The sequence below is a fragment of the Lichenostomus cassidix genome, chromosome 28 (assembly GCF_008360975.1).
Source record: "Lichenostomus cassidix isolate B80296 chromosome 28, HeHo_3.0, whole genome shotgun sequence".
In the NCBI taxonomy this organism is placed as follows: Eukaryota; Metazoa; Chordata; class Aves; order Passeriformes; family Meliphagidae; genus Lichenostomus; species Lichenostomus cassidix.
In genome coordinates, this window is record NC_139508.1 from 1,504,655 (window position 1) to 1,520,266 (window position 15,612).

Here is a 15,612-nt window from a genome sequence, read left to right on the forward strand (position 1 = left end):
CTCCCAGAAAGCTTATTTTATTTAGCTAAAGTACCAGAACTGATCCAGGATTTTCCAGAGCTAACAAAACCCTCATTTTGTTAAGGTTTTTCTACTCTGTTAAATGTGTTTAACCAACCACTGTGAACCACAATGGGAAAAAGCATTAAATATAACCAATCATGAGTATTTATTGATTCTAACAATTGTTTTCCAATTATTTAACTTATTTTTCACCTCTCCTTCAGCTGAGTCACTCCCAGAAAGCTTATTTGAGCTTTGATATTTGATATAACCAATCATGAGCCCCACAATGTGAATATTTATTGATTCTAACAGCTATTTTCCAATTATTTAACTTATTTTTCACCTCTCCTTCAGCTGAGTAACAAAACTCAGCCAGGATTTTCCAGAGCTAACAAAACAGTCACTTTGTAAGGTTTTTTTACTCTCTTAAATGTATTTAACCAACCACAACAGGAAAAGGCATTAGATATAACCAATCATGAGCATTTATTGATTATAACAATTATTTTTCAATTTTTTACCTTTTTTCCAATTATTTAACTTCTTTTTCACCTCTCCTTCAGCTGAGGCACTCCCAGAAAGCTTATTTTATTTAGCTAAAGTACCAGAACTGATCCAGGATTTTCCAGGGCTAACAAAACCCTAATTTTGTTAAGGTTTTTCTACTCTGTTAAATGTGTTTAGCCAACCACTGTGAACCACAATGGGAAAAGGCATTAGATATAACCAATCATGAGTATTTATTGATTCCATCAATTATTTTCCAATTATTCTACTTCTTTTTCACCTCTCCTTCAGCTGAGTCACTCCCAGAAAGCTTATTTGATCTTTGATATTTGATATAACCAATCATGAGCCCCACAATGTGAATATTTATTGATTCTAACAATTATTTTCCAATTATTCAACTTCTTTTTCACCTCTCCTTCAGCTGAATCACTCCCAGAATGTTTATTTTATTTAGCTAAAGTACCACAACTCAGCCAGGATTTTCCAGGGCTAACAAAACCCTAATTTTGCAATATTTTTCTGCTCCTGATGAACTGAATTTGATTCAATCCCTGCAGGACTGAGGCTGCCAATGTGGAGAAGATCACCACGAAGCTGCTGAAGGCTGGAGCCAAGCCTGACCAGATTGGGATCATCACTCCCTACGAGGGGCAGCGCTCCTACCTGGTGCAGTACATGCAGTTCAGCGGCTCCCTGCACACCAAGCTCTACCAGGTACTGCTGCCAGAAAGGCAAAAATTGGGAAATTACCAATATTTGGCATTTTTATTTCATCTCCAGGCTTGGTTTGTGCTGGTTTCGTTTTGAATTTGTAGTTGGGTTTTGAGTTTTTAGGTTGGTTTTTGAATTTTTAGGTTGGTTTGGGTTAAAATAGATCAAGGTATCCTGATCCCTGCACACCAAGCTCTACCAGGTACTGCCAGCAGGGAAAAAATGGGAAAATAGAAATATTTGGCATTTTTATTTCATCTCCAGGCTCGGTTTGCGCTGGTCGGGTTTTGAATTTGTAGTTGGGTTTTGAGTTTTTAGGTTGGTTTTTGAATTTTTAAGTTGGTTTGGGTTAAAATAGATCAAGCAAGCTCTACCAGGTACTGCCAGCAGGGAAAAATTGGGAAATTAGCAATATTTGTGGTTTTATTTCATCTCCAGGCTTGGTTTGTGCTGGTTTGGTTTTGAATTTGTAGCTGGGTTTTGAATTTTTAGGCTGGTTTTTGAGTTTTTAGTTGGTTTTTGAATTTTTAGTTGGTTTTTGAATTTTTAGTTTGGGTTAAAATAGATCAAGGTATCCTGATCCCTGCACACCAAGCTCTACCAGGTGCTGCCAGCAGGAAAAAAATGGGAAAATATTTATATTTGGCATTTTTATTTCATCTCCAGGCTCGGTTTGCGCTGGTCGGGTTTTGAATTCTTGGTTGGGTTTTGAATTTTTAAGTTGGTTTTTGAATTTTTAAGTTGGTTTGGGTTAAAAGAGATCAAGCAAGTTCTAGCAGGTACTGCCAGAAAGGCAAAATTGGGAAATTACAAATATTTGGCATTTTTGCTCTGTTTCCAGGCTTGGTTTGCACTGGTTGAGTTTTGAATTTGTAGTTGGGTTTGGAATTTTTAGTTGGTTTTTGAATTTTTAAGTTGGTTTTTGAATTTTTAGTTTGGGTTAAAATAGAGCAAGGTATCCTGATCCCTGCACACCAAGCTCTACCAGGTACTGCTGCCAGAAAGGAAAAAAAGGGAAATTATAAATATTTGGCATTTTTATTTCATCTTCAGGCTGGGTTTGCGCTGGTCGGGTTTTGAATTTTTAGTTGGGTTTTGGGAAATTACCAAGATTTTGCATTTTTGCTCTGTTTCCAGGCTGGGTTTGCACTGCTCAGGTTTTGAATTTGTAGTTGGGTTTTGAGTTTTTGGGTTGGTTTTTGAATTTTTAGTTGGTTTTTGAGTTTTTAGGTTGGTTTTTGAATTTTTAGGTTGGTTTGGGTTAAAATAGAGCAAGGTATCTTGATCCCTGCACACCAAGCTCTACCAGGTACTGCCAGCAGGGAAAATTATCAGTATTTTACATTTTTATTTCATCTCCAGGCTTGGTTTGTGCTGGTCAGGTTTTGAATTTTTAGTTGGTTTTTGAATTTTTAAGTTGGTTTTTGAATTTTTAAGTTGGTTTGGGTTAAAAGAGATCAATCAAGCTCTACCAGGTACTGCCAGAAAGGCAAAAATTGGGAATATTAGCAATATTTGGCATTTTTATTTCATCTCCAGGCTCGATTTGTGCTGGTTTCGTTTTGAATTTGTAGTTGGTTTTTGAATTTTTAAGTTGGTTTTTGAATTTTTAGGTTGGTTTGGGTTAAAATAGATCAATCAAGCTCTACCAGGTACTGCCAGAAAGGCAAAAATTGGGGAATTAGCAATATTTGGCATTTTTATTTCATCTCCAGGCTCAGTTTGTGCTGGTTTGGTTTTGAATTTGTAGTTGGTTTTTGAATTTTTAGTTGGTTTGGGTTAAAATAGATAACGGAGAGGAGTTGAGGAGCTATCCAGTGAGGACAAATAAAGTAATTTTAGGAGGTATCCAGTGGGGACAAATAAATAAAGTTTAGGAGGTATCCAGTGGGAATAAATAAATAAATTTTAGGAGGTATCCAGTGGGGACAAATAAATAAATTTGAAGAGGTATCCCCTGGGAATAAATAAATAAATTCTAGGAGGTATCCACTGGGAATAAATAAATAAATTTTAGAAGGTATCCAGTGGGTACAAATACAGGAATTTTAGGAGATATCCAGTGGGAATAAATAAAGGAATTTTAGGAGATATCCAGTGGGAATAAATAAAAGAGGAAGCCCTGCTAAAATCTGTGATGAAAGAGGTTCCAACAAAACCTCCAAGATTTTAATTTTTGCTCAGCCTGTGCTGATGGATTTTTGAAATTTTAAGTTGGTTTTGGTTAAAATAGATCAAGAAGAGTCTAGGAGATCTCCAGTGAGAACAAATAATGGAATTTTAGGAGGTATCCAGTGGGAACAATAAAGGAATTTTAGGAGATGTCCAGTGAGAATAAATAAATTTTAGGAGGTATCCAGTGAGAATAAATAAATAAATTTCAGGAGGAATCCAGTGGGAATAAATCCAGGAGAAGCCCTGCTGCAGCTCTTAGAGGCTCAGAGCTCCCTGCAGCTCCAGCTGTGTGGAAAACCTTGTTCCTCACCACCTCCCCATGCCAAACCCCAAACTCCATCAATCCTGCTGGATTTATTCAACCCACACCATTCATTTCCTTATTTATTTCCATCCTTCCATCCCTGCAGCTCCTCCACCTCCCAGAAAAACAGAGTTGCTACAAACAAGACAATTATCTGTTCAATGAAATCTTGTTTTGGAAGATTGAGAACTTGAGCTGTGTTTTCACTGCAGGGAAAATTGGTGGAAATATTTTTTTTCCCCATGCCAGGGATGATGTTTCCCTCTGACTGAACTTCCTCTGAGCTCATCTGGACTCCTCATCCCACAAAACACTGAAATTATCACAACTTTCTGGCAGCAAAGAGCTGAATTTTGGAGAAACAGGAGAACCATAAAGTGCTAAACATGAGAGTGATTTGTCCCGAGCTGAGACTCTCTGTTCCCTCTGGGGATGCAATTAGTGCTCAGAGGAATTATTACAATTACCAAACCATTCCTCCCTCCAAAACCAACATTTTTTGGGGATGATGAGGAGGTTCAGTGCCTGGCCAGGCAGTGCCTGCTGCTCACAGAGCTGTTTTCCTGCTGTGATTTAAATGTTTTCCTCCCTGCAGGAGGTGGAAATCGCCAGTGTGGATGCTTTCCAGGGCAGGGAGAAGGATTTCATCATCCTCTCCTGTGTCAGGGCGAACGAGCACCAGGGAATTGGGTTTCTCAACGACCCCAGGAGGCTCAACGTGGCCCTGACCAGAGCCAGGTACGGGGAGATGGGAGGGAATGGGATTTTGGGGTGGAATTCCTGGGATTTGGGATGGAATTCCTCCCTGGGATGGAATTCCATGGGGTTGGATGGAATTTTGGGATGGAATTCCTGGGATTTTGAAATGGAATTCCTCCCTGGGATTGAATTCCCAGAGAATTTGGCTGCCCTTGAATCCCTGGATGGGATTTTGGGAAGGAATTCCTGGCTGGGATGGAATTCCATGGGGTTGGATGGGATTTTGGGATGGAATTCCTGGGATTTGGGATGGAATTCCTCCCTGGGATGGAATTCCCAAAGAGCTCTGGATGGTATTTTGGGATGGAATTCCTGGGATTTTGAAATGGAATTCCTCCCTGGGATGGAATTCTATGGGGTTGGATGGGATTTTTGGAAGGAATTCCTGGCTGAGATTGAATTCCCAGAGAATTTGGCTGCCCTTGGATCCCTGAATGGGATTTTGGAATGGAATTCCTCCCTGAGATTGAATTCCCAGAGCAGCTCTGGCTGGGATTTTGGGAAGGAATTCCTCCCAGGGATTGAATTCCCAGAGAGCTCTGGATGGGATTTTGGGAAGGAATTCTTCTCTGGGATTGAATTCCCAGAGCAGCTCTGGCTGCCCCTGCATCCCTGGATGGGATTTTGGGATGGAATTCCATGGGGTTGGATGGGATTTTGGGAAAGAATTCCTGGCTCGGATGGAATTCCCAGAGCAGCTGTGTATCAGATTTTGGGAAGGAATTCCTGGGATTTTTGGGATGGAATTCCTGGCCGGAATGGAATTCCCACAGAGCTCTGGATGGGATTTTGGGATGGAATTCCTTCCTGGGATGGAATTCCATGGGGTTGGATGGGATTTTGGGAAGGAATTCTTCTCTGGGATTGAATTGCCAGAGAGCTCTGGATGGGATTTTGGGATGGAATTCCTGGCTGGGATGGAATTCCATGGGGTTGGATGGGATTTTGGGAAAGAATTCCTGGCTCGGATGGAATTCCCAGAGCAGCTGTGGATCAGATTTTGGGAAGGAATTCCTGGGATTTTGGGAAGGAATTCCTGGGATTTTGGGATGGAATTCCTGGCCGGAATGGAATTCCCAGAGAGCTCTGGATGGGATTTTGGGAAGGAATTCCTTCCTGGGATGGAATTCCATGGGGTTGGATGGGATTTTGAGAAGGAATTCCATGGGGCTGGGATGGAATTCCAGGAAGGAATTCTTCCCTGGGATGGAATTCCATGGGGTTGGATGCGATTTTGGGAATTCCTGGGACTTGGGGAGGAACTCCTGGCTGGAATTGAACTCCCAGAGCAGCTCTGGGTGTGATTTTGGGATGGAATCTGATTCCCCCTGCCCTCCCTGTGCCCAGGTACGGCGTGATCATCGTGGGCAACCCCAAGGCTCTGTCCAAGCAGCCGCTCTGGAATCACCTCCTGAATTACTACAAGGAGCAGAAGGTGCTGGTGGAAGGTCCTCTGAACAACCTGCGCGAGAGCCTCATGCAGTTCAGCAAACCCCGCAAGCTGGTCAACACCATCAACCCTGTGAGTGCTTAATTAGTGCCCTAATTAGGGGGATTAGCCTCCCCCCGCTGCCTGCCAGCCACGGAAATTCTGATTTTTGGTGTGGTGTGGCTGGGGAAGGAGCTGTGCTGGGCACAGGGAGGAAATATTCCTGATTTGTGGGGAATTGCGGAATTTTATGGATTTCCTTTGTGGAATGAAGGAAGTGATTTGGGTGGAAACTTAAATTTCATCTTAATTAAACTTAAATTTAATCTTAACCCTCAAGCTGCATGAATTTCTGTTTAATTCCAGAATTTGATGGATTTCCTTTGTGGAATGAAGGGATTTAATCTTAACCCTCAAACTCAAACCCTCAAACTGTGTGAAAATACTTTGTTATTTCTGGTTAATTGCAGAGTTTGATGGATTTCCTTTGTGGAATGAAGGAAGTGATTTGGGTGGAAACTTAAATTTCATCTTAATTAAACTTAAATTTAATCTTAATTAAACTTAAATTTCGTCTTAACCCTCAAACTGTGTGGAAATACTTCATAATTTCGGTTTAATTGCAGAGTTTGGTGGATTTCCTTTGTGGAATGAAGGAAGTGATTTGGGTGGAAACTTAAATTTAATCTTAATTAAACTTAAATTTAATCTTAACCCTCAAGCTGCACGAATTTCTGTTTAATTCCAGAGTTTGATGGATTTCCTTTGTGGAATGAAGGAATTTAATCTTAACCCTCAAACTGTGTGAAAATACTTTGTTATTTCTGTTTAATTCCAGAGTTTGGTGGATTTCCTTTGTGGAATGAAGGAAGTGATTTGGGTGGAAACTTAAATTTCATCTTAATTAAACTTAAATTTAATTTTAACCCTCAAACTGTGTGGAAATACTTCATAATTTCAGTTTAATTGCAGAGTTTGGTGGATTTCCTTTGTGGAATGAAGGAAGTGATTTGGGTTGGAAACTTAAATTTCATCTTAATCAAACTTAAATTTTATCTTAATTAAGCTTAAATTTAATCTTAACCCTCAGACTGTGTGGAAATACTTCATCATTTCGGTTTAATTCCAGAGTTTGGTGGATTTCCTTTGTGGAATGAAGGAAGTGATTTGGGTGGAAACTTAATTAAATTTAAATCTAATTTAAAATTTAATCTTAACCCTCAAGCTGCACGAATTTCTGTTTAATTCCAGAATTTGGTGGATTTCCTTTGTGAAATTCCAGAATTTTTGTGTTTAATTCCAGAATTTAAACAGAATTAAATGAAATGAAGGAAGTGATTAGTGTGGAAACTTAAATTTAATCTTAATTAAATTTAAATCTAATTTTAAATTTAATCTTAACCCTCAAGCTGCACGAATTTCTGTTTAATTCCAGAGTTTGGTGGATTTCCTTTGTGGAATAATGGAACTGATTTGTGTGGAAACTTAAATTTAATTTCAATTAAACTTAAATTTCGTCTTAAATTTAATCTTAACCCTCAAGCTACATGAAAACACTTCATAATTTCTGTTTAATTCCAGAGTTTGATTAATTTCCTTTGTGAAGTGAAGGAAGTGATTTGGGTGGAGTTTTAGTGGGGAGTTTTAGTGGAGTTTGACTGGAGTTGTTTTACTGGATTTTCACTGGAGTTTTCACTGGATTTTTACTGGATTTTCACTGTATTTTTATTAGATTTTCCCTGAATTTTCACTGGATTTTTATCGGATTTTCACTGTATTTTTATTAGATTTTCCCTGGATTTTCACTGGATTTTTATCGGATTTTCACTGTATTTTCACTGTATTTTTATTAGATTTTCACTAGATTTTCCCTGGATTTTCCCTGGATTTTCACTGGATTTTTACTGGATTTTTATTTGATTTTCCCTGGATTTTCACTGGATTTTTATCGGATTTTCACTGTATTTTCACTGTATTTTTATTAGATTTTCACTGGATTTTTATCGGATTTTCACTGTATTTTCACTGTATTTTTATTAGATTTTCACTGGATTTTTATCAGATTTTCACTGTATTTTCACTGTATTTATTTTCACTGTATTTTTCTGTATTTTCACTGTATTTCCTGGTTTCCCATCCCTGCAGGGAGCTCGTTTCATGACCACTGCCATGTATGATGCTCGAGAGGCAATCATCCCAGGCTCTGTCTATGACCGCAGCAGCCAAGGTAAAGAATCACCAAAATGCACCAAAATTCACCAAAATCCACTTTTACAGCTTTATTTTTCTGCTATTTTCAAATTATGTTTTCAAATCACGTTTTCAAATCGCATTTTCAAATCATGTTTTCAAATAACGTTTCGAAATTGTTTTCAATTTGTACAATTGTTTTCAAAAATTGTTTTCAAAAATCACGTTTTCAAATTGTGTTTTCAAATCACATTTTCGAATCGCGTTTCCAAATTGCATTTTCAGATTATGTTTTCAAATTCTGTTTTCAAATCGTGTTTTCAAATTGTGCCTTCAAATTATGTTTTTAAATTGTTTTCAAATTCTGTTTTCAAATTGCATTTTCAAATTGTGTTTTCAAATCATGTTTTCAAATTGCATTTTCAAATTGTGTTTTCAAATTGCATTTTCAAATTGTGTTTTCAAATTGCATTTTCAAATTGTGTTTTCAAATCATGTTTTCAAATTGCATTTTCAAAAATTATGGTTTCAAATCATGTTTTCAGATTATATTTTCAAATTGTTTTCAAATCATGTTTTCAAGTTACATTTTCAAATTTTGTTTTCAAATTGCATTTTGAAATTGTGTTTTCAAATCGTATTTTGAAATTATATTTTCAAATCGCGTTTTCAAATTCTGTTTTCAAATTGCATTTTCAAATTTTTTTCAAATTGCATTTTCAAATTATATTTTCAAATTGTATTTTCAAATTCTGTTTTCAAATTGCATTTTCAAACTGTTTTCAAATCGCATTTTCAAATTGTGTTTTAAAAAATTGTGTTTTCAAATCGCATTTTCAAATTTTATATTTTCCAATTCTGTTTTCAAATTGCGTTTTCAAATTTTATATATTTTCAAATCGCGTTTTCAAATTTTGCATTTTCAAATTAATTGCTTTTTCAAATTGCTTTTTCAAATTCTGTTTTCAAATTGCATTTTCAAATCATGTTTTCAAATCGTGTTTTCAAAACTTGTGTTTTCAAATCGCATTTTCAAATTTTATATTTTCCAATTCTGTCTTCAAATTTTATATTTTCAAATTCTGTTTTCAAATTTTATATTTTCAAATTTTATATTTTCCAATTTTATATTTTCAAATTTTATATTTTCAAATTCTATATTTTCCAATTTTATATTTTCAAATCGCGTTTTCAAATTATTTGCATTTTCAAATTAATTGCTTTTTCAAATTGCATTTTCAAATTCTGTTTTCAAATTGCATTTTCAGATTTTATATTTTCCGATTTTATATTTTCCAATTCTCTTTTCAAATTGCGTTTTCAAATTTTATATTTTCCAATTTTATATTTTCAAATCGCGTTTTCAAATTTTGCATTTTCAAATTAATTGCATTTTCAGATTGCATTTTCAAATTAATTGCTTTTTCAAATTGCTTTTTTCAAATTCTGTTCTCAAATCGCTTTTTCAAATTCTGTTCTCAAATCGCATTTTCAAATTTTATATTTTCAAATTCTGTTTTCAAATTTTATATTTTCCAATTCTCTTTTCAAATTTTATATTTTCCAATTCTCTTTTCAAATTTTATATTTTCCAATTCTCTTTTCAAATTGCGTTTTCCAACTTTATATTTTCAAATCGCGTTTTCAAATTAATTGCATTTTCAAATCAATTGCGTTTTCAGATTGCATTTTCAAATTAATTGCGTTTTCAAATTGCATTTTCAAATCGTGTTTTCAAAAATTGTGTTTTCAAATTGCATTTTCAAATTTTATATTTTCCAATTCTGTTTTCAAATTTTATATTTTCCAATTTTATATTTTCAAATCGCGTTTTCAAATTTTGCGTTTTCAAATTAATTGCATTTTCAAATTGCTTTTTCAAATTCTGTTTTCAAATCGCATTTTCAAATTTTATATTTTCCAATTCTCTTTTCAAATTTTATATTTTCCAATTCTCTTTTCAAATTGCGTTTTCAAATTTTATATTTTCAAATCGCGTTTTCAAATTAATTGCATTTTCAAATTAATTGCGTTTTCAGACTGCATTTTCAAATCACGTTTTCAAATTTTATATTTTCCAATTCCGTTCTCAAATTTTATATTTTCCAATTCTGTTTTCCAATTTTATATTTTCCAATTCTCTTTTCAAATTGCGTTTTCAAATTTTATATTTTCAAATCGCGTTTTCAAATTGCATTTTCAAATTAATTGCTTTTTTCAAATTCCGTTCTCAAATTGCATTTTCTAATTTTATATTTTCCAATTGTGTTTCCAATTTGTATTTTTCCCCTCTCCCCAGGCCGCCCGTCCAACATGTACTTCCAGACTCACGACCAGATCGGGATGATCAGCGCCGGCCCCAGCCATGTCCCAGCCATGAACATCCCCATCCCCTTCAACCTCGTCATGCCCCCCATGCCCCCCCCGGGCTACTTCGGCCAGGCCAACGGCCCTGCTGCAGGTAGGAGGGGAGGAAAGGGTTAAATACCCCCAAAAATGGGGTAAATAGCCAAAAAAATGGGTTAAATCGTCAAAAAAAATGGGGTAAATAGCCAAAAAAATGGGGTAAATAGCCAAAAAAATGGGTTAAATACAAAAAAAAAAATGGGGTAAATAGCCAAAAAAATGGATCAAATTGCCAAAAAAAATGGGGTAAATACCAAAAAATGGGTTAAACACCAAAAAAAAATGGGTTAAAGTGCCCCAAAAAAGCCAACGGCCCTGCTGCAGGTAGGAGGGGAGGAAAGGGTTAAATACCCCAAAAAATGGGGCAAATAGCAAAAAAATGGATTAAATTGCCCAAAAAAATGGGATAAATAGCCAAAAAAATGGATTAAATTGCCAAAAAAACGGGGTTAAAATCGCCAAAAAAAGCCAACGGCCCCGCCGCAGGTACGGGGGCAGGAAAGGGTTAAATACCCCAAAAAGGGATTAAATCCCAAAAAGCCAATGGCCCTGCTGCAGGTACGGGGGAGGAAAGGGTTAAATACCCCCAAAAAAATGGGGTAAATAGCCAAAAAAATGGGGTTAAAGCCCCAAAAAAAGCCAATGGCCCTGCCGCAGGTAAAGGGGAGGAAAGGGTTAAATACCCCAAAAAAATGGGGTAAATAGCAAAAAAATGGGGTTAAATCACTAAAAAAGGGTTAAATACCCCAAAAAATGGGGTAAATAGCCAAAAAAATGGATTAAATTGCCAAAAAAATGGGGTTAATAGCCAAAAAAAATGGGGCTAAATAGCTGAAAAAATGAGGTTAAATCCACAAAAAAGCCAACGGCCCTGCCACAGGTACGGGGCAGGAAAGGGTTAAATACCCCCAAAAAAATGGGGTAAATAGCCAAAAAAATGGGGTTAAAGCCCCAAAAAAAGCCAATGGCCCTGCCGCAGGTAAAGGGGAGGAAAGGGTTAAATACCCCAAAAAAATGGGGTAAATAGCAAAAAAATGGGGTTAAATCACTAAAAAAGGGTTAAATACCCCAAAAAATGGGGTAAATAGCCAAAAAAATGGATTAAATTGCCAAAAAAATGGGGTTAATAGCCAAAAAAAATGGGGCTAAATAGCTGAAAAAATGAGGTTAAATCCACAAAAAAGCCAACGGCCCTGCCACAGGTACGGGGCAGGAAAGGGTTAAATACCCCCAAAAAAATGGGGTAAATAGCCAAAAAAATGGGGTTAAAGCCCCAAAAAAAGCCAATGGCCCTGCCGCAGGTAAAGGGGAGGAAAGGGTTAAATACCCCAAAAAAATGGGGTAAATAGCAAAAAAATGGGGTTAAATCACTAAAAAAGGGTTAAATACCCCAAAAAATGGGGTAAATAGCCAAAAAAATGGATTAAATTGCCAAAAAATGGGGTTAATAGCCAAAAAAATGGGTTAAATACCAAAAAAAATGGGTTAAAGCCCCAAAAAAAGCCAACGGCCCTGCTGCAGGTAGGAGGGGAGGAAAGGGTTAAATACCCCCAAAAATATGGGGTAAATAGCAAAAAAATAGATTAAATTGCCCAAAAAATGGGTTAAAGCGCCCCAAAAAAGCCAACGGCCCTGCTGCAGGTACGGGGGGAGGAAAGGGTTAAATACCCCCAAAAAAATGGGGTAAATAGCAAAAAAATGGATTAAATTGCCCAAAAAATGGGGTTAATAGCCAAAAAAATGGGGTTAAAGCCCCAAAAAAGCCAACAGCCCTGCTGCAGGTAGGGGGGCAGGAAAGGGTTAAATACCCCCAAAAAAATGGGGTAAATAGCAAAAAAACAGGGTTAAATCGTCACAAAATGGGGTTAAATCCACAAAAAAATTGGGTTAAATCCACAAAAAAATGGGTTAAAGTGCCCCAAAAAAGCCAACGGCCCTGCTGCAGGTAGGAGGGGAGGAAAGGGTTAAATAACCCGAAAAGGGATTAAATCCCAAAAAGCCAACGGCCCTGCTGCAGGTAGGGGGGAGGAAAGGGTTAAATACCCCAAAAAAATGGGGTAAATAGCAAAAAAAATTGATTAAATTGCCAAAAAAATGGGATAAATAGCCAAAAAAATGGATTGAATCCACAAAAAAATGGGTTAAAGCGCCCAAAAAATGGGGTAAAATCGTCAAAAAATGGGGTTAAATCCACAAAAAAATTGGATTGAATCCACAAAAAAATGGGTTAAAGCCCCAAAAAAGCCAACGGCCCCGCTGCAGGTAGGAGGGGAGGAAAGGGTTAAATACCCCAAAAAAATGGGGTAAATAGCCAAAAAAATGGATTAAATTGCCAAAAAAATGGGGTTAAAATCGCCAAAAAAAGCCAATGGCCCCGCCGCAGGTACGGGGGCAGGAAAGGGTTAAATAACCCAAAAAGGGATTAAATCCCAAAAAGCCAACGGCCCTGCTGCAGGTAGGAGGGGAGGAAAGGGTTAAATACCCCAAAAAAATGGGGTAAAATAGCCCAAAAAATGGATTAAATTGCCAAAAAAAATGGGATAAATAGCCAAAAAAATGGGTTAAATTGCCAAAAAAATGGGGTAAATACCTGAAAAATGGGGTTAAATCACTAAAAAAAGGGTAAAATCGCCCAAAAAATGGGGTTAAATCACCAAAAAAAGGGGATTAAATCCCCCCAAAAAAGGGATTAAATCCCAAAAAAAGCCAACGGCCCTGCTGCAGGTAGGAGGGGGTTAAATAGCAAAAAAAGGGTTAAATAGCCAGAAAATGGGGTTAAATCCACAAAAAATGGGATTAAATCCCAAAAAGCCAACGGCCCTGCTGCAGGTAGGAGGGGAGGAAAGGGTTAAATACCCCCCAAAAATGGGGTAAATAGCTGAAAATTGAGGTTAAATCATCAAAAAACGGGTTAAATTGCCAAAAAAACGGGTTAAATTGCCAAAAAAATGGGTTAAATTGCCAAAAAAATGGGTTAAATTGCCAAAAAAATGGATTAAATTGACAAAAAAATGGATTAAATTGACAAAAAAGGGATTAAATCCTCAAAAAAAAGGGATTAAATCCCCAAACAAGGTCTGTTGGTCTCTTTTCCAGGCTGTGGAGCTCCCAAGGGGAAGGCAGGCCGCGGTGGGAATTAAATCCCAAAACAAGGGATTAAATCCCAAAAACCAGGATTAAATCCCCCAAAAAAATGGATCAAATCCCAAAAACAAGGGATTCAATCCCAAAAACAAGGGATTCAATCCCCAAACAAGGGCTGGGTGGACTCTTTTCCAGGCCGTGGAGGGAATTAAATCCCAAAAGAAAGGGATTCAACCCCAAAAGAAAGGGATTCAACCCCAAAAGAAAGGGATTCAACCCCAAAAAAAGGGGATTTAACCCCAAAAAAAGGGGATTTAACCCCAAAAAAAGGGGATTAAACCCCAAAAAAAGGGGATTAAACCCCAAAAAAAGGGGATTAAATCCCCAAACAAGGTCTGTTGGACTCTTTTTCAGGCCGTGGAGCTCCCAAGGGGAAGACAGGCCGCGGTGGGAATTAAACCCCAAAAAAAGGGATTAAACCCCAAAAAAAGGGATTAAATCCCAAGAAAAAGGGATTCAACCCCAAAACAAGGGATTCAATCCCCAAAAAAGGGGATTAAATCCCCAAAAAAAGGAATGGGTGGACTCTTTGTGGGCCGTGGAGCTCCCAAAGGGAAGACAGGCTGTGGTGGGAATTAAATTAAAAAAAAGGGAATTAAATCCCCAAAAAAAAGGGATTAAATCACCCCAAAAAAGGGATTCAACCCACAAAAAAGGAGATTAAATCCCAAAAAAAAAGGGTTTAAATCCCCAAACAAGGTCTGTTGGTCTCTTTTCCAGGCCGTGGAGCTCCCAAGGGGAAGGCAGGCCGCGGTGGGAATTAAATTTAAAAAAAGGGATTTAATCCCAAAAAAAAAGGGATTAAATCACCCCAAAAAAGGGATTCAACCCGCAAAAAAGGAGATTAAATCCCAAAAAAAAGGGATTAAATCGCCCCAAAAAAGGGATTCAACCCGCAAAAAAGGAGATTAAACCCCAAAAAAAAAGGGATTAAATCCCCAAACAAGATGTGGGTCACTCTTTTGCAGGCCGTGGAGCTCCCAAGGGGAAGGCTGGCCGCGGCGGGAGGCAGAAGAACCGCTTTGGGCTCCCTGGGGCCAGCCAGTCCAACCTGGCCAACAGCCAGGCCAGCCAGGACGTGGTGTCGCAGCCCTTCTCGCAGGGACCTCTCACCCAGGGCTACATCTCCATGAGCCAGCCCTCCCAGATGAGCCAGCCGGGGCTATCCCAGCCCGAGCTGTCACAGGTGAGCATGGGATTAACCTGTTAGCCCAGGTGAGCACAGGATTGTTATCCCAGGTGAGCAGGGAATTATCCTAGGTGAGAATGGGAATGATCCCAGATGAGCCAGCCGGGGCTATCCCAGCCCGAGCTGTCACAGGTGAGCATGGGATTAACCTGTTAGCCCAGGTGAGCCAGCCGGGGCTATCCCAGCCCGAGCTGTCCCAGGTGAGAATGGGATTAGCCCAGGTGAGCAGGGAATTGTTATCCCAGGTGAGCCAGCCAGGGCTCAGCCACCCTGAGCTATCCCAGGTGAGCACAGGAATTAACCTGTTAGCCCAGGTGAGCACAGGATTGTTATCCCAGGTGAGCAGGGAATTATCCTAGGTGAGAATGGGAATGATCCCAGGTGAGCCAGCCGGGGCTCAGCCAGCCTGAGCTGTCCCAGGTGAGCACAGGAATTAACCTGTTAGCCCAGGTGAGCCAGCCGGGGCTCAGCCAGCCCGAGCTGTCACAGGTGAGCATGGGATTGTTAGCCCAGGTGAGCACAGGATTGTTATCCCAGGTGAGCAGGGAATTATCCTAGGTGAGAATGGGAATGATCCCAGGTGAGCCAGCCAGGGCTCAGCCAGCCCAAACTGTCCCGGGTGAGCAGGGAAATTATCCCAGGAATGATCCCAGGTGAGAATGGGAATTATCCCAGGTGAGCCAGCTGGGGCTATCCCAGCCCGAGCTGTCCCAGGTGAGGACAGGATTGTTAGCCCAGGTGATCTTGGAATGATTATCCCAGGTGATCATGGAATTATCCCAGGAATTA

The 15,612-nt window shown here is 38.5% G+C and overlaps 1 protein-coding gene across 3 annotated transcripts in view; it reads left to right on the top strand.

The window, feature by feature from the left end:
- The window catches only part of UPF1 (UPF1 RNA helicase and ATPase), a 44,605-nt gene extending 29,746 nt beyond the window's left edge, over window positions 1–14,859 (top strand). For 2 of the 3 annotated variants that reach the window (XM_085040264.1, XM_085040265.1), the window contains exons 17-22: window positions 1,074–1,230; window positions 4,302–4,444; window positions 5,813–5,987; window positions 8,040–8,121; window positions 10,384–10,545; window positions 14,603–14,859. In XM_085040264.1, the coding sequence (XP_084896390.1) occupies window positions 1,074–1,230; window positions 4,302–4,444; window positions 5,813–5,987; window positions 8,040–8,121; window positions 10,384–10,545; window positions 14,603–14,844 (961 nt within the window). In that variant the 3' untranslated portion in view covers window positions 14,845–14,859. Of the gene's footprint in view, window positions 1–1,073; window positions 1,231–4,301; window positions 4,445–5,812; window positions 5,988–8,039; window positions 8,122–10,383; window positions 10,546–13,988; window positions 14,048–14,602 lie in introns of those variants that run through there. The other variant, XM_085040266.1, reaches the window with a different exon arrangement.
- The last annotated feature ends 753 nt before the right edge of the window (window positions 14,860–15,612 follow it).